The sequence below is a fragment of the Acomys russatus genome, chromosome 20, assembly GCF_903995435.1.
Source record: "Acomys russatus chromosome 20, mAcoRus1.1, whole genome shotgun sequence".
Classification (NCBI taxonomy): domain Eukaryota; kingdom Metazoa; phylum Chordata; class Mammalia; order Rodentia; family Muridae; genus Acomys; species Acomys russatus.
In genome coordinates this window covers 63,129,001-63,154,048 of record NC_067156.1, presented here as the reverse complement: position 1 = coordinate 63,154,048, position 25,048 = coordinate 63,129,001, and the positions used below count along the sequence as shown (strand labels likewise).

Genomic DNA, 25,048 nt, shown 5'->3' with positions numbered 1-25,048 from the left:
CTGTGAGTGAGCTCTCCTGCATCCCCACATGAGGCAGCCCCAAAGCACAGCAGGAACCAGCAGTGCCACTGCGGCACACTGGTAAAACTGTGCTCTGCACACATATGCATGGACAGTTGTTAACTCGGTATGGTCATCTTTAGTTTGTCAGGCAACACTGCTCTCTAAAATGCTTACATAGTGCTAATTTCCACCAGCAATATATGGGCATTTCCACTGACCATAATCACTATTAAAATCTGTATTTTAAATAGATTCTGTGTAGAATGGTGTCTCATTGAGGTTTTAGTCTGTATTTCCCTACTTTTTTGAGACACTGACCATGTGACATATATTACATATATATTCTGTGTCGTTTAGGCAATGTGCCTCAGACATTCTTATTCTAATGTCTTTTGCTCCATCTTTTATTAATTCACTATTTTATATATTATATTCCAACCTCAGTTTCCCCTCCGTCCTCTCCTCCCAGCCCTCTTCCTCGCCTCCCCTCTCCCCTGTCAATCCTTCTCTGTTTCCCTTCAGAAAAGGGCAGGAGGCTTGCTGTCATTCTTTAAACATTTCTTAGACTATTCTGTTGCTTGTTTTCTTTGGTATGAGTGTGTGTGCACACATGTGTGCACATGAGTACATGTGTAAACGTTTGTGTGTGCTGTTGTAAATTGCCTAAATTAAAATTAAAAGACACTATGTTAAATTTCCTTTCAAAAAAATCTGATAATTTTTTTTTTCACATTTAAGTCTTTAGCCCACTGGGAAGTTATTTTTGTGCAGTGTGGAGAATAAGAATCTAATTTCATCTTTTCTCAGATGGCTAGACGATTCTTTATTCTGCTCCATTGGGCAGTTTTATTTGTCCTTCTTCTTGTACCACACTGTTCTAGTTCTGAAAAGAACGCTGATTGGCTGGTGATACGGCTCCATTCATAAGGTCATTTCCTACTGGGCTGGACAACCCTGAGTTTGATTCCTGGGATGCACACAATGGAAAAGAAAAGCCAACTCACAAAAGTTGTCCTCCCACCTCACCTCCACATGTGTCTCACCTCCACACGTGTCTCACCTCCACACGTGTGCCATGGCTAATGTGCTTCTTACACACGCTAAACAAATTGAATAAATGTTTACATTTTTAAAATATCGACACTGTCTTAACTTCTGACGGGCAAATATCTAACTCTGTTGTTGCTTCTGATAATTTCTATTTATTTTTATTTCTTAATCCTACTTGATTTGTGGGGGGGGGGGAAGCATGCACACAGTGGAACACAGTGTCCATCAGAGGATAACTTGCAGGAGTCAGGTCTTCTTTTCCACCATGTGGTCCCAGAGATAGAACTCAGGTTGTCCAGTTTGGGACAAGTACCTTAACCTGCTGAGTCACACTGTTTCCATTTTTTCAAAATTATCTTGGCAGTATTTAGCTCTTTATGTTCAACATTTTAGTAGCAGCCTAAGCTGTGGGTGTTGGCTTTTAGGAATTTGACCACAGTAGCATTACTCTTATAAGAAGAACCAGTAAGTAGATCATGACATCTTAGTAAATTTGAGTCTTTTCTCATCAATGGGCACACCTCTTCATTTATTTGTATATTCTTATACTGTTTTTTAAAAACTCTATTTCCCAGAAAGCTCTTTCTTTACAGTCATTCTTACATACTAATTTCTAATGTAAATACTATGTTTTACACTAAATATTTAAATTGTTTGTTGTTTTAATAATTCTTCTTATTTATCTTTAATCTAGCATCTTTAGTAAACTTTTGTTTTTTGTTGGTTCTGAGGATTTTTAACCTACATAAATCTTCCTGGATTTGGTGGGTGATATTATTTATGAAAATGAAATCTTGTTAATGATTCGTTGTACCTCATACTTATAATCCCAGCACTCAGAAGGCTGAGGCAGAAGCATCAGTATTATATCACAAGACTTAGAGAAAGGGAGAAAGAGAAAAAAATGAGACAATAGAAGGAAGAACAAAGGAAATGGAGGAGAGCGGAGGGAAGGACAGGGGAGGGGAATGGAGGGGAGGGGTGAGGAGGGGAGGGGAGAGGTAGGGAGGGGAGGGGAGGGGAGGGAAGAGAAAATAAAAAAGAAACAACTTCTTTTATCATCAATTGTTATAGCTTTTATTTTTTACTGCCTTTTTCTGGCTTTAGGCATTCTAGCATTGTGATGAATAGAAATCATAATTTGCCCAGATAAATATAAGATAATTCTGTATTTTCTTTTATAATGTGACAGTGTAAGAAAAACAAATGAATAGTGTGATTAATGTTAAATTGCTGTTGACTTACTGGAATAAACCTTGCAAAACGACATTCTTATCATTTATCTATATGTCTATTTACAAATTTCATGTGCTAATATTTTATTTAGGCTTTAAGATTTTTCTTTCATAAATGAATATACCATATAGACGATCACCAACTTTAACTTTTCCAGTTAAAATATAGTTTGGAATATACTCACCTTACAGCAGAATCATGCTGAAAACTCTATATTTTATTTGGAAAAGTTAAAGTCGGGGGTCATCTTATACACAGGAAAATATGGTATATACTTCTATCCTAATTTTACCTGCCTGGTATTTTCATCAACTTCATAAAATGAACTAGATGCGTTAGCTCTTTTTCTTTCTTTTGAAATAATTTATAGATGATAGACATTAACTATTCTTAAATATTTGGTAGATTTTTTTACATAAATGATTTGTGGGCCTGAAGTCTTGGGTAAGTTTTAGTGGATGTTCTCAATTGCTTTAGTGCTGGAAACCGGCTTCTACAAGCCCTTGAGAAAATCAAATCTTATAAGATGCTAAGACGAAGGGCCAGGCTATGACATCCAGTGGCATCCACAGGGTATGGACCCCAGCTTCTCTTCATGCCACAGGAGAACCCTGTGCTTTTCCACGTACGAATGCTAACACAGAGAATTTGGATTGGTGGCCAAGGTTCTTCTAGGTCAGTTCTTGTGAGACTCCAACTCCAGGACAGAGAGGAGTGCTCCTCCAATGATGCAGCTGGAAGATTCCCAGCCACGAAGCTAACACCCTCTCCAAAGTCGGCCATCTTGCCTGGCTGCATCTTTTCTAGATACTTAAACGGGACAGCTAAGGAAAGGCTTCCACACTTGCATCAGCACTGTCAGCATCCTGCAATATATGTCAGATGATGATGGTGATGAAACGGTGATGGTGGTGGCCGTGGTGGCGGTGGTGGCCGTGGTGGCGGTGGTGGCCGTGGTGGTGGTGGTGGTGGTGGCGGTGGTGGCGGTGGTGGCGGTGGTGGTGATGTTGATGTCAGTAACATGCCTTTCTTTTAACAGTGTAGTTTGCATACATGTTGACATTGATGGATACGGATAGTGTTACTCCAGCTTCTTGGTGAGATTCCCCCAGAACACTTCACGCTGCTTGATTCATTTCCAGATTTCTTCTTTCATATATTTAAGCTGGATGTTTTATTCATTTTTATATACCTTGAGAATATCTTTTATGAAAGAAAATCATGTTACTAGCTCAGGTTGGCCTCAAACTCAGGTTCTCCTGTGCCTCCTTTGAAGTCCTGGGACTCTAAGTGTGTCTGGGGACACTGCCTGTACTTCACTAACAGGTTTCCTGCCCTGTGGTAACTGCATTTACTTTCGCTGTCAGCCATGTTTTCTCACTGCTTCTTTTGGATTGACTGGGTGTTTGGATCTTTATTCTCTTTTATTCATTCTCTTCACTTATGGGTTATATATTTATTATTTGCATGTTTGCTTTTATAATTTTAATGTTCATGCTTAGAAGTATCAGTTCCTAGTCCTAACTCCTTTGGATGTGGGGAGACAGGTAATGGACAAAACTTTTCACAGTGCTTTATCAAAATTTCTCCTCAAATGTTGACCTTAAACATTTTGGATAAACATTTCCTCTTGTCCCTTGTCTTATGTTTTATGGTTGATACACACTTAAATGTGTTCCACGGCTCTCAATGTTTTGTTCACTTTTGTGTGTGTGAAGACAGGCTGGGCTAACCTCAAACTTCGGTTTCTATTGCTTCAGTCTCCCAAGTGCTGGGATTTGCAGCCTTCTGCCACCAGAACACCCAGCAGTACATCCTGGTGGCTGTTTAACCACAAGCATAGGACACATATCCACTTCTCTTTGCTAGAATAAAAAAAAAATGTTAAATTTCCCCCACACCTGAAATTAGTTAACCTGGCATGGAATGGATAGTTGACATACACTCTTACTGAGAATATTAATGGTGTGATCACATGAATTTATAACCTCTGTTATAAATCTTGATGACAGGAGTTTTCCATATGTCTGGAAAACCACCATCTGACCTACATAACTGCATCCTCTCACATCTTTCTCTTTGGTTATAGAGTCTTTCATAGGTTCTAGTCCATGAGTCATTTAACTGCTTTAAACTGATGATTCAGATTTGTTGAATATTTAAAAATAAATAAATAAATAAAAATAAAAACTTTTGGCCATTATCCATTTGAATATTTCTTCTTGTCTGTGCCCAACGTCCTCTGTTTCTGGAACTCCTACCCGACTTCAACCAGATCCCACTGGCTCCCCTGCTCTCATGGCTTCTTGTGTCTCCTTCTCAACACTTTCTCTTTGGGCTCCACCTGAGGGTTTTGCTTATATACTTCAGCTCAGTCAACTGCAAGGTGCTTGTCTTCAGTAGGTGTATTTTCACTCTCTGTGGTTTTGTTTGGTTAGTTTTCCTAATGTACCTGTTTTTAATGGTGTCAAACCTTTTCAATTCCTTCTTTCATGCTGTTAAACCATTTTAAAATTTTTAAGCGATAGGCTATCCCACATCACGCCATTGTCTGAAACCCCTGGGGATTTCATTCTGGTTGTGTGTGGATTGCAGCTTTGTCACGGTGGACTATGTCCTTAAGTGTTTTACACTTTTGGAAAATAAACTTACTCTAAAACTTCATTTGTGGAAATCTTATGCAGTCTTAGAAAGGTTTTTCCAGAATGCTAAAGGAGATTTACTTGCTATGAACCAAGCATTCTACTTTGGTTTTATAGTGTGTGTATGTTTTGAGACAGGATCTATTATATAGCCCTGACTGAGCAGGAGCTCACTGTGTAGACCAAGCTGGTCTAGAACTCACAGAGATAAGCCTGCCTCTACCTCCTGAGTGCTGGGATTAAAGGCATATGCCACCATATTCAGCTTAAAGCAAATATTCTGTGTGAGGGGAGAGGGGTTCTGAAATCACACATCTAGTGTGTCAGACCTCAAGTCCAAGCATAGCATAGATTTTCAGGTGTTTGTTTTTATTTCAAGTTTTTGCAGGGATACAATTGACTGTACCCAGGAGCCATTGGTCTGCATTTTCTCTGAAGCTGTCTCGGTGATCCTAACTTCATCTATGCTTCTAATTTCTATCTCTTGCCTCATTCAGGACCTACATCTCATTTTCTGACTCCCCAGTGAGCATAAAAGCCTGTCTTCTAGATTGATGAGAATGAAAACCCCTTCCTTGTAAAAGCCATAGGATCGATTCATAGCTAATACTTTGGGTTTGAGTTTCTCCTTCGTGTCTGGTACTTGAAGAGTTCTTTTCCATTCAGCAACACATGTTGAATGCTTTAGTGCACTCTACCCCAAATTTACACATCTCTGTAACTTTTCTGGCTCCTGTGTTATCCCGCTAGATTGGCAGAAGCAAGAGAAAACCACCTGCTGTTTAGGGCCTAAGATGTTTTTAGGTCTAGATAGATGTTTTAATTTGACAGAGGTGGGATATGATAGATAGGAAATACCATGAATGGAACCTTCATATAATCCCTGATTGTTTCATGGTTCTTGTTATATGTAATTTTTATTTATGTGTAATTATATAAATGTATATGCCATTAAAATAAAATGAAATCTTTTGAAAAAAAAGAAAAGAAAAGAAAGGAAAACCACCTGTGTCAGTCTGTGACCAGAACTTCCTCCCAGTACCTGCAGCTGAATCTATGTGCGGCTTCTGCTTCGCCTGGGAGCACGTCTACCCCTTAGACCTACTCTGGTTTACCCCACTTTACTACATTAGATCAGACTACAGCCCACTACAGCCCACATGAGCAGAGAGCTCATGGCAATGAAGGCAATAAAGAAATTAAGTGAGAATGAGTTCTTGGGGATGTGGAATTTGGTATTATTCATTGTTTAGAATGCAATCTTAATCAATCCAACCCCAGGCATATCTTGGCAGGAAGCGGTACTGGGTATGGGGGTGGAGGAAAAGTTTCCCATCCATCACCTGTGTCTCCGTACTCTCCAAAGATATTGATAAAGACATCAGCATCTGTCCCTGCACCAATCACGTCACCAGTGTACACCTTGACTTCATACTTGTTTCCTGGGAACAAGGACAGAGAAAATCTTGCCTCATTAGGGTCCTGAGAAAACCATAGATACATACATAGCTACCAAAGCATCCATCCTCCCCACAAATCTCCAGAAGACAATGAATCATCAGCACTGCTGTCAATAACAGCGCAAGAAAGAAGTCGCTTAAGGTTGGCTCCAAATGGTCATCAATAAACTCTGTGTCATACTGAGATCATAGATAAAGGAGACTTTCTGTTTTTATCCAACATATTCCCAAAGGGTCACCCGAACCAACACCCACCATCCTATCTTCTCTGAACTAGTGAAATGACTAACTGGACCCCCTACCCACCTATCATCTTTTTCTGTCCATTTTCCACACTGTATAGCAATATCAAAGTTCACTGGGTGGGATTGGTTTCTGCAGATGAAAATAAAATCTACACATATCAAGCCCATAGTCAACACAAAGACCAAACGAAAATCATGAACAGTGGCCAGTAAAATACATGTTAAAAGACCCACATCTGCTTCCTGTGTTGTTGCTGCATTCACTAGACCAAAAAAAAAAAAAAAAAAAAAAAATCAATCCATTGTAATCCAAAACACAGCCCCAGTCATGGCCTCAAATAGGGTAGGGTCAACACACACTTGACAGCGTTCTGAACTCTGACGAGGTCTCACCATCATGAGCCTGCCTTAGGGTAGAGAATAAAGGTCAGAAGATAGTGTGTATGGTTAGGGTAAGGAGACTCTTCCAGGTTTTCTTGGATGGCTGAGACAGTTCACCCCTCCCTTTACCCTTCCTATGTGGCTTTCTAGGTTTCATGTAGTAAAGGAAACCCTACCAGATATGTTATGACCAACTTACCAAGCTGTTTAAAAACTAGTTATTCTAGCCAAAGCTCAGAATGATGGCCCATCCGCCTACTTCCTCCCTAGACCCTGCCCTGCCCTCCATCTCCAGCCTCCAAAGGTATTTGTCCTCTGTCTTATCCAACTATGCCAACAGCTGTGTGGTGACGCTGAGTTTTGCCACCAACTGCCTTGTCCTGTCTATTGCCTGAAAGTCATTTCCTCTGTAACTTAAAAAAGGGGGATGCATTCAGGACATCCTCCCTCCATCCCTCCCTTCTTCTCTCCCTTTCACATCCCCTAGTGCACTACTGAACCTACAGGCAGTGTGTTGGAATGCAAACTGAATCCAATTTCCTAAAACATAAAGTCCCAGGGAGGTTGCTGAGAGCAAAGGACTAAGTGTAAGCCTGCCCATTTCCCAGTATTCTTTGTAGCACAGGATCATCCCGGAGAGGTGACATGACAGAGCACCTGAAAGGGGTGCACAGAGGACACCCCTATCCCTACAGTGCATGACTGGCAAGAACATCAAGCCTGTAACAGGATGTCACCTCGCCACAATTCTCACTCAGAGAAGCCCCCAGAGGAAGAGGTAATGGTCCTCTGACCTCTGATCCTTGTCCCCAAATAGAAGGTTCCAGGAGGAACAGTTGCTGTCAGAATCTACCTCCTCTTTATTAACCATGAACACTCCTTGGCGTAGCAACCAGAACCACAGCCCTCTGGAAGACACCAGGCCTGGGGAGCCTATGGGACCTGGCTTGACACTTGGACCTCAAGGTTCCTGGAGAGTAGGTTAAAAGACAGAGACCATTCCATGACGGTTTCTAGGTTATGTGGCTTATAAGGAAGGCCTTAGCCAGAGCCAATTGCTTCTCATCACCTCCAAGCTCCAAAGGCTCCAAATAGCTGTGGTTGCCTTCTCCTTGTCAGGAATACCCTCTGGGACACCAATTCAATTCACAACCTGCCTTAGTTACTTCTTTATTGCTGTGCTAAGGCACCATGACTAAGGCAACTCACAGAAGAAAGAATTTGCATGGGGCCTATGGTTCTAGAAGGATCAGAATCCATCATGTCGAGGAATCATAGCAGGAAGTGGCAGAAATGGCTGAGACTTCACAGCAGGATGCACAGAGCACTAACTCGGAATGACGGAATGACACAAATCTCTGCACTCTCAAAGCCTCCCTTCAGTGACCTCATTCCTCAGGAGTCCACACCGCCTATGTCTCCCCAAACAGCTGCACCCACTGAGGACCAGGTACTCCAATGCCTGAGTCAATAGAGGACATCTCATTCAAACCAACCTTTGCCAGTGCCAATCTAGGGCTCCCAGCTCAAAAGGCAAGAGAGACCCTGCTTAGTGGTAGCGAGATGGAGGTTACTGAAGCTGATGGTGCCAAGATGGCAGCGCCTCTAAAGGCTGTTTCCAAGCACCTTGCAGTAAGAAGAGGCGGTGGGACTTCACAGGGACCCAGGCATTGTGGAGCAGGGGTAGGAAAAGAGTGGCAAAGAAGCATTTGTAGAAAGTGTGTTCTGAGTCATTCCACAAGACAGACTTGACACCCCTGGGCCAGGTTATAAGGAGGGAAATTTTAACTCTTAATGATTTTTGAAAAAAAAATTGCAGCAAAGAAATGGGATGACCTTTGGGGTGTCCCCCATCCCTCAAGAATCCTAAACAGTTACTATGTGCCACGCAGTGGGGTGGAGAGACATCACTCAAAGACAATACAGCAGAAATGCCATTGGAAAGACTGTGGGGACACCAATCTCCTGGACATTGGCTGAGGAGAGAAACCAAGGCAACAGGGGAACTATCATTTTTTTAAAATTGTAAAGTGCCCAGTAGGATATGTTTTAGGAGTTGCAGCCATTTGATCTCCATTCGATGACTTGGTCAGCACAAGGCAAGCCTGGCGTGATGCAGGAGCCAACAGAGGGCTTTGAGAATACTGTACCCATGCTCTGGGAGAGTCTGAGGAGGCAGGAGATGCAGCCAGAATAAAGCAAGCAGAGATAGGCCAAGGCCAGGGCTCAAGAGGCCAGAACCAGGGAAGCTTCAGGGTCTTTCCTGCTGTAGTGACAATGGCTCTGAGACGACGGATCAGGAAATGAGGTGGGCACTGTGGCATGGAAGGGGTGGGCTGTCTTCTGGCCTCTCTGGAGCCTTTTATGTTACGATAGGGTTATGAGTCTCTAGGTGGTTTCAAGGGTGAGCAGAAGAATTTTGAAATTAAGTGACTGCTAGTCACAGCAAGGAAAGAATGAGAGTGGTTGCAGGGATAGAGAGGCTTGCCTCACAGTGCCACTGTTTCAAAGTAAGTGGGCAGTGACGATTACTCAGTGCTTTCTGCCTCCTCCTTCTCTCAAACCCCTCTTTAGCAGAGCTCCATGCTGTCTAAGCTGCTAGTTTCCAAAACAAGGCCCAAGGGCACAGCACCCCCAGTGCAACCCTAACTGGTGACTCAGTGTAAAACTGACAGAAGAGCAGGTCTGAGCAAAAGCAAACAGTGCAGCATGTGGAACCTCTCTCACAGGCAGATGTGCCTGCACATGATGTTACATGTGGGCATGAAATGTCCCCTGCAGCCTCACATCTTGAGCACTTGGTCCCTAGATGCTAGTGGTTTGTTTGTTTGTTTGTTTTTAAAGAAGATTATGTATGAAACTCAAGAACATGTGGCCACTAGGTTGCCTCCAGAGCAACAGTTATCTGCTTGTGGTTCAAACCCAAGCTCCCTGCTTTCCAGTCAGCTGCTGCATGAGGAGTTCCCACCAGCATCCAGCCTCTCCGTGATGCCTTCCTCACTGGAATGGGTAGAAATCCCCTGATACTGGGAGACAGTAAGCCCCTTCTTCCACAAATGAGTTCTGTCGGGTATTTTGTCACAGAGAAGTAAAAAATAACTAACACACGTGGGCTTGTTTATGTAGAATTCACCCCGAGATCTGCTCATCCCTAAGATGGCAAAACGTTCCCAGCCTTGGATGGAGGGTCCCATACTGGGGCTGGCAACCGGACAACTTGAAACTGTCCAGAACGAAGGGGAGGGACATAGAAGGCCTGAAGAAACCCTGCCCAAGGCCAGGAGGCAGCGGCAAAGCAGGGAGAAAGATGTTATAGAGGAAAGGCTGAAAGGGGATGCTCAGCAGTAAGGTCACATCCATGGCGGTTGTCATGGGGACCCACTTTCTTGGGTGGGTGGTACTCAGTATACAAGCCTTTGCACACCTTTGAAGCCATCTGCTCCAGACCATATGATACATGTAGGACATGTATAGTCGTCATTGTCATTTATAGACAAGGAAACCAGAGCTTCAGAGTGTGGGGTGGTCTGCCCAGGATGCACAGCTCTGGACCATGACAGTCTCTTGCCTTTGGACTCAAGGTTTTTCCAAGATGCACCGTGGCTTCCCCTGCCCTGCGCAGAATTCAGTACACATTTCCTGAAGAGTGCCGGTTTTAGGTGTTTGTAAGCCTTTCAGTCTCTGTTACAACAACTCAACCCTGCTGCTATGGCACAAGTGCAACAGTGTGCTTCTGACTAGGGGTGGGTGAGGAAGGCTGACCTTAATGGAGCATGAAGAACTTTCTGGATGACAGAAGCTGCCGGTGAACTTGTGGTAATGTTTATATGGGTGTATACCTACCTTTCCCCAAGTCATTAAACTCCACTAAATGGACAGGTGTACATTGTATCTCAAGAAAGCTCTTCAACAGCTTTTTAAAAAACAAAATGGGTGTAACAATGTCCCAGTAAAGTGTTCCTTGTTGATGCTTTATTGGAATCTCAGAATTTTATGTACCATAAGTAGCATTCTTCCTTTGGCTTCAAATGTGTGTGTGTGTGTGTGTGTGTGTGTGTGTGTGTGTACACATATATGTGTATATATATATACTCATATATGTGTGTAATAAATTTTATATAATATGTATAATATATAATTATATATAATAAAATATATTATATAATTATAATATATAATTTATATATAATTCTTTACCCACACAAATACAGGTGGCAGCTGGGTTTGGCTCATGAGCTATAGTTTGTTCCCAGGTCTCTATGTGTATGTCAGGCACTCAATCTTCACATGAGAGCAGAGCTACTAGGTCACAAAGTGAGCTGTCCCTACCAGATAACAGGCATTTTAATCAGTGACTGAGCTGAGCTGCCTAGGACTCTGCAGACTAGGGACTAGGCCCTTTCTCTGGAGCATGTCTCTGGGGTGATGACTGTTTGGGACCAGCTCTCTCCGCCCACTATGCAGCAAGAGTGGGGACAGACTCTGACATGAGCTCTGGTGCCCCATATTTGACGACCTCCCCTTGGTGGGGAGGTCTAATGGCACTCAAAGAAAGAATAAGCAGGCTACCAAGATGAGACTTGATAGCCTATGACCACATAGTGGGGGAGGAGGTCCCCCTTGGTCTTAGACCTAGGGGAGGGGAATAGGGTGAAAGCAGCAGGGAGGGAGGAACAGGAGGATACAAGTGATGGGATAATAATTTAGTTGTAATCTGATAAATTAATAAAATTTAAAAAAAGAAAAACAACAACAACAAAAACAAAAAACTAAGTCTGGAAACTCAATATGACACATAATGACAGCACCAGTGCACCCCACTCCACACACACCCTGTCTTTCATCCCTGTCCTGGCTCAGAGCTAGCTGGGAGCAAAGACAGAAAGGGGTGGGAGGACGTTAAATTGGAGGAGAGAGAGCCCACGTGGGACAGGCTGTGGGAACTGCTGCTTGAGCCAGCTCTAGAATTGGCTTGTGGTTTGCCCATTTGGTGTGCTACATGTTGTAAAAGGCAAAACTGACTCTGCCCTTTCAACAGGGTTACCATAAGGCCATCCAGGAGCTTTGTGCAAATAAGAATCCTTTCCTCAAGACACTCTGGTGCCATCTGTTGGACAAGTGTATCGAGCACACAAACATATAGCTGATGTGAATTGTCTCCTTCAAAGTTGTGTATTGTTAGTGGAATACATCTTAAGCCAGCAACCCTACCATGAGGCCAGCAGCCTCCCTTCGCTAAAGGTCAGTGCAAGTTCAGAGAGGCTAAATTAATCCCAGTGTTACTCTGAACAACACACAAGGAGGGATGCGGAGCCCGCCTTAAAACAGTGCATAGTGCCTTCCAAAGCAAGCGCGGCCCAAGCTGTGATGTGGAGTTAGAGTCTGTTTGTACCTCACAGGCCTCTTGTCCTGCTTAGTGGATGCACACACATGCCTGGCCTTGCCCTGTTTCCTCTCTACAGGCTGGAGGCAGAGTTGTACAAGAGCTGCCACCCTTCCAACAGGAAATCTGTCCCCGAAGGCCAGCGGAAGCACCTGCGTGGGCTTCCCGAAAAGGCAGAAGCTGGCAGGCCCTGGCTGCCTAAGCCTGGTATGCCAGCCACCCCCGCAGCCTCCCCTGCGCTGTCTGGAACAGTCAGCACACAGCAGTGACACAACACGTCTCCAGAGAGCACCCTGGCGGTGGGGGGGGGGGGGTGGCTCAGAGATGAGGAGCTGGCTCCCCAGTTCTTGGTGTACAAGTACAAGTGAGCTTAGAGAAGCTGGGGGCATTCTCCCACCCCATGTTGAGTACATGCTTGTGTCTGAACCTTGTGGACCCCGAAAAAGATGTCTCACACCAACACCAGCTAAGCCTAGGCAGGAGCCCTGTACATGGTCAGCTTTTTAAAATTTTTCCTAATAGTCACAAGGAAACCCTGTCCTTCTCTTCCTTCCAACTGTCCCCGAACATGTGTACGGACCAGAGCCACAGCCTTTGGGACTGCTGCGGCAGAGCTGAGGAAGCTGGTGGTGTCGCTCACCCCACAGCCTGTAGCTCACACCAGCTGAGGCGCTGCAAGGGAGAAATCACAGGCTGTGCGGGGGAGGAGGCGAAAAACGCAGAGGGAGAGATGGGGGGAGTGGGGGGGGGGGCGGGGAAGGCTGCCTGGAAAGTGGGGGTTTCTCTCCCAGCCAGACAAAACTACGTGGGCCAGCAGCAGTGTGGCAGCTGGCCACAGACCCTAGGATTCAGCCCAGAGACCCTTCTCCCTGGCCCTGCCCCAGTGTCTCCCTTCATCTCCAAGTCAGTCTCCTCTATACTACCCACAGCTTCTGGTGTGCGTTGGCAACTCCTGGGTTCAGCAACCCCAGTGCCTCTTCCTTTGCTTTTCCCCCACAATGCCCTTCTTTGCTTTCTCACTCTCTCAGTCTGGCAGATAGGAGTAGTGTTTCTGTTTTCCTTAAAGTGGTCTCTACTTCACTGCTATTGCAGACATACCCAACCAAGGGCCTCTTCGTACTGAGGACCTTCGAAGGGCCAGTCACACCTGTCACCTACCATGCCACATCTGACTGGAAGAAAGGAGGTGAAGGAACTTGACCAAGATCATACTTTGAGAAAGTATGGTCTAAAACGGAACTCCAGAGATCCGAACAAGCAGGCTCCCACATGCCCTATCAGCTCACACAACACGCTCTTTCAGAAGCACCGGCTCCTGAGCTCATGGCGCACCATCCTGAACTCCCAGTGTCTGTGGTACCCTTTGGCACTTCCATGCTCAAACACGGGCTCTGGGGCTCTGGGCTTAATCACACCACAGCCTGGTTGACGATGCATTGAAACATTACGTGGGAGAGGGCGAGATGGCTCAGTCAATAAAATGCTTGTCTTACATGCATAGGGACCTGAGTTTGACCCCCCCAAACCCATGTAAAAGAACTAGGCAGGGTGATATATGCTTGTAATCCAGCGCTTGAGAGGCAAAGATGGGTCGATCTATGGGGCTTACCAGCTAGCTGGCCTAGCCTAGTTGGCAAGCACCAGGCCAGTAAGAGACCCTTTGGTGTCCACATACACATGTACCAGTGTGCACACACACACACACACACACACACACACACACACACACACGTTAAATGAATGAATAAAATGTCACGTGGTCTATAAACACACAGTATATCTTCCCAATAAGCTTTTAACATATACTCCATCATTAACAATATAGCACTCTGAGACAGGTGTAATCCCAGCACTCTGGGAGGCAGAGGCAGGCAGATCACTGTGAGTTTGAGGCTAGCCTGGTCTACAGAGTGAGTCCAGGACAGCCAAGGCTGCATAGAGAAACCGTATCTCAAAAAACCAAATCAAACCAACCAAACAAACAAAAACAGTACAGTACTCCATTAGAACACAGTGTAGAAGCTTCCATTCCTTGAGGATCCCCTTGCTCCTCCCCCATCCCCCTTACCCCTCCCCCACTGGTGCACAAGCTCTGCAGAGCTCTCTTTACACGCCCCTCCCCTCGGTGGCCACAAACCCTTGTTCCCACTCCCGCTGCTCCGAGAAAACTTCCCTAAGCACCTTTACTCCTTCCTCCCTTAGGAACTATGCTCTTTCGTCCCAAATTTCTCTGCATTGCTGCAGTTTATCTTCCCAGACACTTCTCACATGTGGCATGAGGAACAAACTTTTCTCAGCCTTTCTGGGAGTCAAGTGATTGACATATCAGATACGCAGAAGTGTGAACATGTGCAAACTGTGGGGCTAACTGTGTGATGTCTGCACATACCAGTTTACAAGAAAGGAATGGTTCTGTTCAGCGTGCCTACAACAAGCTTTTTGTTTTGTTTTTGTTTTTGAGACAGGGTTTCTCTGTGTAGTCTTGGCTGTCCTGGACTTGCTTTGTAGACCAGGCTGGCCTCAAACTTACAGAGATTTGCCTGCCTCTGCTTCCCCAAGTGCTGGGGTTACAGGCGTGTGCCTCCATGCCCAGCAAGCACAGCATTCTTATCAATACTAAAATATCCAAAATAAGAGACTGATGGGTGAGCTGTGATGTTATTATGCTCATGGGCTACTATGCAGTAATTTAAAATAATGGTTAGGTTAGGCAATGCTGTACTATGGCTATGTGTTATGGTAAAAATACCTCTTATATTCTAAGAGACTGGAACTTTTGCTGGACTTACAGCCAAGTTAATAGTCTACCTTGAGGTCTCTTAAGACTTTAGGACTGCTATTCTACAGTGTGCTCAGCCCATTTAGTCAATCTCCCTTTAAAGAAACAAGGTAACAACCAACCTTACTTGCCTTGGATTTCCCATGTAATCAGCCTTTACAACCTAAGCAAAGGCATACCTGTAATCTTAAGCTATACACTCTTCCATGCCCTTGGCCCAAGTATAATGTACATGTATGCATGTGTGTTATGATAATTCTTTGCTGAAAATAGCAAATATAGGTTGAAAATGTCCTTATAAAATGAACATTATCATTCAGTATTGAACACAATATATGGGCATCAGCTGATAGCGTTGTTCTGTTTGTTACCTGGGTCGGTTGTGGTCAGTTAGTGTCAACAATTAAATCCCTTGTGAAACTTTGTTAAAGATTTCAGTAACGTTTCCCCTAGTCCTTCCCCATGTGCTGCTTCTGTGCTGTTCAGTGGAGAGAAAGATCCTTTGTTAGGGACAGACACACAGACACAGACAGAGAGGGACAGATAAGACAATGCTTGGGCAAAGCATCTGACAGGTTCAGCCCTATACAAGGGACAGGCAGGGACAGTGGAAGCCACAGGGAGATCCAAGTAGAGAATTGAAATTTGAGCTTGTTCTTGGTCAAACGCTATCAATGTGAAGTGCTTTACTGATTTCTGTCCAAAATGTGACACCAATGCATTTTCGGTGACTGCGTTTATTATTAATGTGCTCAAAATGACTGTAGTATACAGCAGCATTGAGTGAAAATATGGCTACGAAACTGAGTCTAAATCAATATAATATGTTTAACACATCCATGAATTCAAATTTGGGGTGTGGAGAGGGCAGGAAGGAAATTCACAAAGGCATGACTCCATAGCAGTCTTGCACAGGGTCTGGTTTCCAGCAATGGGCTTACTCCTGGCTCTGTGTTTACACAGTGGTAACTGTGGAAACATCACCTGTAGAGGGGGATAGCAATAACACCTTCCTCATAGGCCATTGTGAATATTAAATGTGCTTTATGATAGATAGATAGATAGATAGATAGATAGATAGATAGATAATAGGGTAAAAATAGATGATAGATAGATGGGATAAAAGATAGATGATATTTAGATAAATAGATAGATAAATAGATGTCAGACAGACAGATGATAGATAATTTTTTTTAAAAGACTTATACCTGTCATGAGTAAGTGTCAAACAAAAATTGCCTAGTAGCATCTTTGGATGATAAGATTATGAGAATGTTTATTATTTTTTGCATATTTTTCAGTAGCTTGAGTTTGTAGGCCGTGCTTTTTCCTGTCATTGGAACTAAAGACTAAAGCCACCTACTGTCAATGCTATAGCCCTAGCCTCTGGTTGAAAAGAAACCCCTGGGAACCTCTGCCAGTTTCCTGTGCTTTTGTGTTGGCTTTGAACCAGAGATCTTCAGGAGGCTGGAGGGAGGACCGAGGACTGGGTGGTGGGAGAAGGGGAGACTCAAGAGCCGAGGGGTGGATTTCCAGCCCCCAAGAAGTAGGCACCCTTCTGAGACGCTCACCGGGCTCACTCCGACCCTCACCTAGGATCCAGAGGAGGGCTACCAGAAGCCACTGGTGCTGGACTGAGCACCCAGGTGGGGTTAGGGCCAAGGCAGACTCTGACCACAAGTTCCTATTTCCTTGGCTACAAAATGTAGAACAGAAAACATTCTATTTCCATAAATGAAGGGGTTGTTTTCAAAATACCCATTTAAGAATCAAAATAACCATTGGGCAGTGACGGTGCACACCTGTGATTCCAGCACTCAGGAGGCAAAAGCAGGCAGATCTCTGAGTTCAAGGCCAGCCTGGTCTACAGAGCAAGTTCCGGGAAATCCAAGGTTACACAGTGAAACCCTGTTAAAAACAGCAACAACAAAAATCAATATAACCAAGTTTGGAGAAATCTATAGTTTCATGCCTTCTCCAACGGTTCTGGTTGCTCTAAACGAACCTGTGATGGGGTGTGGTCCTTGTATAAGCAGAAGCCTTGGTGATGCTGGGGCTGGAGAGACATAGGAAAGAGAAGCCCTTGATTTCCCAAGGGCTCTCACTCTGCTGAAGGCCTAGCCTTCCCATGCAAATCAGCCTAAGCTCCGCCTCCTCCATGAAGCCCTCCTGATTCCCTTTCCACCTTGCTCCTATTAGCCTAAGCCACGCCCACTTAGAGCGTATCAACTCTGTCCTCTGAAGCCTCTAAGCTCGGAGGGAGAAAGAGAGATTTGCACACATCCACCGTGAGCACGGGATTTGATGCACAGAAATAGCAAAGCAGTTCATTCATGGAGTCACTGAATGAATATGCTTAAGAGCGATATGAGCCAGCATCATGAGCCCAGAGCTCCCGTTCTGCCCCACAGTCAGGCTGTGTGACCAACAGCAGGTTGCTTGGCTCCCCTGGGTTTCCATTTTCTCTTCTGTAAAGTGGAGGAGGAGTAGATAAAATCCTTTTTAGTCCTAAAATTCTCTTTTATGCTTCACCAGAGCCTCGTTGTGAGCGGTTCTCTCTTCCCACTCTTTCCGGAGATGATCTTCTGCAACGCTAGGTGGGAGCAGATGGGGTGGGCGGGAAGACACTGTAAGGTCAGGGGAGGTGACTGCTTCGGGCCTGGCCCTGCTCTCCCTGCCCAAAGCCCTTTCCCTGTCCCTGTGGGAGTGGAGCCCCTTCCACGGGGTTACAAGGAATGAATGACGATACACTCTCGAGCATCACCCACTGCCAACAGAGCCCTGGCAAGGTTTGAAGCGGGGTGATGAGGAAATGTCAACGAGAAGGAGGAAAGCTGGGAAGAGAGGCTCTCCCTACAGGCGCCAGATGTTGTGGGGGCTGAGAGCCCGTTCACAGTTGTCTTTAGTCTGCCCGGATCCAAGAGGGGATGATGGCGCTGATAGTCCTTTCCTGAGGGGCCAGAGGCTGCAGACTGTGTCTCCATCACAACCTGTTCCGAATGCCCACTGGGCTGCTTCAGGCCTCCCTACTACCTCCAAGCTTCATGCTCTGATCCCCAGCTGACCTTAGAAGAGAAAAATTGATACTGCTTCTGTATTAGTGACTTCTGAATCCTGTGATCACAAGGCCTAACAGAAACAGAGCCAAGGAAGAAAGACTTACCCAGGGCTCACTGTTTCAGAAGGTTCTTAGAGCCTACTGTGGCAGGGAAGCCACAGCAGCACGCGCGGTACACGGAGGTGGGACCACGTGATGAAGACTGTTCCAAAGCCCTGCTCTAGCGATCCACCTCTGCCCGCCTGGCCCCACCTCCCAAAGGTTCCATGGCCTCCCCAAACAGCGACATCTACTGGGGAACAAGTGCTAAAAAATATGAGCCTGTGGGGAACATTTCAGGTTCCAAGAACAGCACCAAATGCTCAAGTGAGAGCAGTACAGTCCTCAAGTGTCTGCTAGTGTTAGTGGGAATGGTAGACTGGTACAGCTAGGCTCTGACCACAGAGAATAGGGGTCCATGGGGGTAAGAGGATAAAAAGAAATGAGAGAGAAGTGTTTACAGCAGGAGAAAAGCACCAAAGGCAATCTCTTCCTGCCCTACACCCACACAGACTCTGTACATACTAAACTCCAGAACACCAGCTCCAGCCATTCCACAGAGGAGACATGTACGGGAGAGGAGCTGGAAAGGGGCCCCAGGCCTCATTGCTACTGCCTTTGGAAAGCCAGAGCCAGAACTTGGGGTGAGCATTCATTTTGTGTACATTTTGCCTTAGACCTTAAAAGTTACAATTCAATTACTCTATGGTATTATTCCCTGGTACCTAATACGATTATTTAATTATTCAACAGTGTCTAGAAGAACTTGAGAAAGGCCATAACTACTGGTTTCCTTGGCAGAGCCTCATGGCTGTTTCTTTGCATCAGTCACCTAGCAACTATCATTTGGCATAGGTATAAGTGCCACACAGTCCTCTGGAAAGTCATGATCCACTGCGGATCAGTACAGTTTGCAGGTGCCCTTCCAAAGCTAACCACATCCCCTACTTAGTCTGGCCTCTCCTCAGATACACCCCGGGCACTCATGTGGTCTTCATGAGACTTCCTGCATATCTATCTCCATGTGTCAATCATAGTGTAGTGCAACCCTGGCCAAAATGAAGTTATAACCTAGTTACTTGACGAAATGCCACAAAGAAATAGTGGTGGTGAGAACAGACACAATCCATTCCTACCTGACCTGAAGGTCTGGGCCACTTTTAGCCTCCAGACTGACAGTCCTGTTGGCCATAACAGAAGATGTGGAGGGGGCAATTAGACTGACAGCTCAGATGAAATTGCTGCCCACCCTTCCATCTTTGAGAATGTGCTTGTGCTTCTTGAGAAAACCATTCCCAAGGAAGCATCCCTTGGGCTCTATGAAGCACGTGATGAGAATCCATGCACATATAGCACAAAAGCAGCTGTCCTTACTATTAATTCAACAATGACAGCGAACTGTGTCTCAGAAGGCTTGTTCCCAACAAAGCCTAAGAAACAGATACCAGCTGGGAGTCAGGGAAGAGGAAGCCTGGGTCCTCCAGACACAAGGACCTTCTCCTTCTACTCATGACAGGGTCCAAGTATCATAGGTTCATGAGCTGTTAAGCATGGATTCCCACAGCCTGCACAGTGAATATCTTCCCAACCCGTGTTGAATGTGACTCTGCATCTCAGAGGCCTGTCACATGCTCGGATGGTAGAGCTTCCACAAAGGGATATGATGTGGGATTGGTACTAGTTTAAGCAACACAATCACCTCTGCTTTTCAGAGTGGAAGCCTCTGTAGGTTGGACCTAGACTGTGTTCAGAAACTAGAAATAACAATATGATGGCAGTGAGGAAGGCAGGCAAGGGCTGCCCTATGCTGGTCTTGTTTATAATGCCAAGACTATACAGACTCCTAAGGCAGACTCTTTAGGACCCAATTCTAGGGCACCCCAAATCTACCCAGAGAGGTAATACTGTTTTGCCAAACCTTGTTAACCTCAGACATCTCTATGTTGTCTCCATCAGTACTGCCCCACACCCTACCTCAGCCTCAAGAATGTGTCCTGAGTACCCGCGGATCAGTGAGGGCCTGAAGTTCCAGCCTGTATAACTCTGCATCAGGCTTACCAACTGCTGGTAGGTCCTGTAACCAGGAATGTCACAACAGAAGTGATAAATCATAGTAGAAGTAGGTGAAATCAGGGAGCGAGAAGCCTGGGACAGGCCAGAAAGACAGCATGAGAGAAAACCAACACAGTATGGGACCTCAAGGGACATCTAGTATGGTCTCCTGGTAAGACAAGGAAGCAGAAATACAGAGAGCATAAGTGACTTGCCCAAAGTCACATAGTGGCTGATATGTGATAGCAGACCCCAGAGCTCTGCCTCCCAGGAGAGAGCTCTTGGTACCTGTCTGTTGCTGCCTTTATGGGCAAAACATCACACATAACCCTCCCCCCATATACACAAGCCTATTGCCAACTGATGCTCATACAAGCCCTTAAGCATCTATTGAGGTGGCAGATGGTGGGGCGTGGGCAGGAAGACACCCCAGTGTTAGTTGGGAGTGGCCTGAGCTTAGAGAGAGACATAGACACATATTTGGTCATTAGAGTCAAAGAGGCAAGCAGCCATCCCTGCAGTGTGGTGTCTCCTAGCTATTTATCCATCTCAAAACACCTGGGAGTTACATCCCACACTGTCAGCCCGAGAGGCTTGCTTTGGCAGCTGCTAAGGAGGATGCTGTGTCTCGGTGTGTGGGAGCCTGAACTTGGCTTCAGGCCCAGGGCTTCCATCGGTATGGAGATGGTACCATAGCTGTTCTGCCCCCCTGAGTCTAGGTTGTAAGAGGGTGAGCCACTCCAGGCAAGATACTAGGACCCTTCCAGGAAGAGAGTCTGGCATTCCTGATGATGGAAGGGATGCTGAGAGGCAGATGGAAAGACGGGAAATTCACAGCACTTCTGAAGCAGTTGAATGGCTAAGCCTGAGTTCCTAGGGATAATAAATGCAAATATGCTGGAGAGGTGGCTGCCAGCCTTCCATAAGTGCCAGAAGATGCCAGGTTCCCTGGCCCCCCTCTCTAAGTGGAAGACAATCCTGGAGATGGCTGCCAACTCCCTGTGCAAGCTCCACGTGTGCCTGAATTGCTTAATTACATGTGATGCCTGCCTGGAACATATTATTGCAATGCTGGGGAAGCCAGCCAGTATGGGGCCCCCACTGCTGCTGGTTCATATGTGGGTGAGTTAGGAGAATTCAGCATGTTTCTCCAGTGGCCTGGAGTCCTGGGCAGGGATTGAAAACTTGGAGTGTAGCAGATGCTCTCTTCTCTCCAGGTGAACAGAAACCTTTGACTGCAAAGTCAACACGATGTAGTTCGTTGTTAAGAACATTTAATGACCATGCAGAATGATTCAAAAGAAGTGGGCCACCAAGAGATGCTGAGTAGACAAAACAACGTTAAAAAGAAGAACGAAAGTGCAGGTCTCACACTTTCTGATTTCAAAGCTTACTATAAAGCAACAGGGGTGTACTGACTTAAGAATGAATATACTGACCAATAGAACAGAACAGAAATAAACTTCAAATATACAGTCAGTTATCAAGAGTGAAAGGCAACTGGGTGGGTGGGAGAAATGTTTACAAATCTTATATCTGATTAAAGGCTAATACTTAGAAAAGTAAAGAACTCCTCCAACTCAACAAGAACAAAATCAAACCACTTGATATCTAAGACATGAGCAAAGGATTTGAATGGCTAGTTCTAAAATAAAATGTGAAAATGTGCAATGGAAATGAAGATGAAAACCACAAAGAGGCACAAATTTGTGCCTACTGCATACTATTATCAAAACGATAAGCACTGGTCACGATGTAGGAAACTGGGAGTCCCCGCACTGTAGCAGGGGATGCAAAAGTGTTGCAACTATCATCCAAAATGGTATGGGGATTCCTCAAACTTCATTATAGAATCACAACATGATATGACTCCAACTCTAACCGACCTCTAGGTGTGCAGCCAGTGGAGCTGAAAGCAGTAACTTGATCCATACTCCCGTCTTCTCAGAAATTTTATCAACAATGGCAAAAAGTACTAACAACCTGAATGTGAGAGACTGTCTCTCTGTCTCTCTGTCCCTGTCTCTCTGTCTCTGTCTCTCTCATAGATAGATAGATAGATAGATAGATAGATAGATAGATAGATAGATGAGAGATGGAGTATGTGTGCATGTATGTCAGAGTCAGAGAGATAGAGATAAAATAAATTAATAAAGATGCAGTAAATATTCAATTAAATACAATTTTCCTTAAAAAGAAATCAAGTTGTGACATACGCTACTGGGTAGATAAAGCTTGAAGGCATTGTGCTAAGTGAAATAAGCCAGGTATGAAAGGAAATTTATTACATAATTCTACTTACATGAGGTTCTTAGAGTCTTCAATTTCAGAGAAACAGAAAATAGAACTGAGGTGACTGGGGCCTGGGAGGAGAGGAGATGTGTGGAGTTAAATAACGACAGAGTCAACCCAGACGCAGGAAGATGCATGTGGTATATACTCACTTATAATTGGATACTAGCCCAACATGGACGTCCTCTGAGAGTCTTCACTCAGCGGGGGATTGGGACAGATGCTGGGACTTGCTACTGGGACTCTAGGTGAGAAAGGTATAGGAGAATAGGGAAATAGAAGGATCCAGTGGGTCCTGAAACCCTACAATAAGACCATCAAGGCTGGCGGATCTGGACCCAGGGGCATACACAAACTACTGTATCAACCATGGACAATGCATGCAGTAAACCTAGACCCCCCTATTCAGATCTAGCCAATGGACAGCACATTCTCCACACATGTGTGGAGAGTGGGGACTGACTCTGACATGAGCTCTGGTGCCCCCTGTTTGGCCACTTCCCCTTGGTGGGGAGGCCTGGTGGCACTCAGAGGAAGGGTAAGCAAACTACCCAGAAGAGTCCTGATAGGCTGCAATCATATGATGGGGGAGGAGGTCTCCATCTGTCATAGGCCTAAAGGAGGGGAAAGGGTGAAAGAGGGAGGGAGGGAGGATGGGAAGATGCAAGTGAGGGGACAACAACCGAGACATAATCGGAACAAATTGTTTCAGTAAAAAATAAAAATAAATAATGACAGCATCTCAGTTTGGGAAGATAAAAGGTTCTGGAGATGGGTGGTAGGGTTGCTTATAAAAACAATAACAACAACTTGACTGTGTTTACTGCCACTGAACTATACCGTGAAAATGGCTGAAATGGTCATTCTTTAAATGCATGCTGCACTACAACTAAAAAAATGAAGGCAGGATGATGGAGTCAGAGACTTTCTCAGTCTGACCTGGAGAGCCCCCTCGCATTCTCCAAACCTGAGCTCTGTCCGGGAGAGCCCGTCACTGAAGAGTGGCATGGGCCAGATGCTGTTTGTCAAGCGAGGCCTGGAGCAAGGCAAGCAGAAGACTCTGCGAGAGTATGTCAGCTTCAATGTCCAAAATAGCTTTCCAATCACCAGTGATGCTGCTTTAGAGTGGTGAGGGCCACTCTGGGAGGCTGATAACCGCCAGCCTCTCAAGAAGGGCTGGAGCGAAGGTGAGAGAGGGACACCCAGGACAGCAGGAGGTGTTGCAGCTGACTTCAGTGACTCCATATAGCTCTCATAAAGCCAGGCCAGTTTGCCCTTGATCTTGCTTATGTCTTCCCAAGACATAAGCAGGAGGCAACAGGGCATAGGAAGACCCAGCCCCTTCAGCCATATCCATTTGTCCTTGGATGAAGCTCAGTGTAGTTGACACCTGCTAGGACCTTCCTTGCTTCACCCTCATCCTTGGAGATGTGGGACCAGTTAATCAAGACTCTTAAGAACGGAGGCAATTACGGTTGACACCCCATGCCCCCCTTTTTCTGCTTTCAGAAGAGAGTCAGTGGTATTTCCCCAGATGGATTCTGTATACTAGGTCATCTGGAAGATTCCAGTATTAGTAGACTAGGGTTATCTAATATATTTATGCTACTGTGTACTGGTGTGTACCTCATATTTGTAGCTATAAAGCACAATGTTTCTTTATGGAAGTGCTACCCTTTGTGTTCCAGATGAGCTTACAACGCTATTCCAGGGTGAGTAAGGAAGAATGGTGACTAACGCACACCGTGACTGAAGAAGGTAAGGCCCTTGAAGGCGGAATGTGCATGACTAAGGTTGGCGTCAGCAGGGTCTGCAAATTGGCTCTCATAGCAAGCCTCATGGCAAGGCTCTCATGGAGTTGCCTCATTCTTTCTTAGTGGGGAGTTTCCAGAAGGTTCTCTCCCAACAGTGCTACCATAGACTGTTGTGTGGCCAACGCAGGAGTTAAGATAAGGAGCTGAAAGTGGGAAAATGCCAAGAACGGGAGGAAAGGGAGAAAGGAAGAGATGGCATTTGATGGGGATTAACCCTGACGGACTCTGTCAGTGGCTCAGGATGTGTATATTTTGAGGAGAATCTGTGAAATTCACCCCAGAGGAAAAGACAGCCAAAGAGCAATGAGCAGGCAATCCCCATATGCATGCATGCACGTGCACGTGTGCACTCAAGAACACAGAGAGAGAGAGAGACAGAGACAGAGACAGAGACAGAGAGAGCATTTTACTATCCATAACATATCTCATAACATTACATACACCTGAAATATATATAATAGAATCTATCAGAACAAATAAAGTTTAAAGTGAACAATTGTCAATAAAGGTGAAATATTTGATCATACTAGTAAGGAAAGAAAGAGCACTGAAAAGTCCTTCTTTATGATACAACTGAAAAATCACACTATACTAACCAAGTGTGGGCAGGATCA

The 25,048-nt window shown here is 45.1% G+C and overlaps 1 protein-coding gene across 3 annotated transcripts in view; it reads right to left on the bottom strand.

Annotated features, from left to right (window-relative positions):
• The window catches only part of Loxhd1 (lipoxygenase homology PLAT domains 1), a 155,174-nt gene that overhangs the window by 114,770 nt on the left and 15,356 nt on the right, over positions 1 to 25,048 (bottom strand). For all 3 annotated transcript variants that reach the window (XM_051163240.1, XM_051163241.1, XM_051163244.1), the window contains exon 5: positions 6,275 to 6,373. In XM_051163240.1, the coding sequence (XP_051019197.1) occupies positions 6,275 to 6,373 (99 nt within the window). The remainder of the gene's footprint in view (positions 1 to 6,274; positions 6,374 to 25,048) is intronic.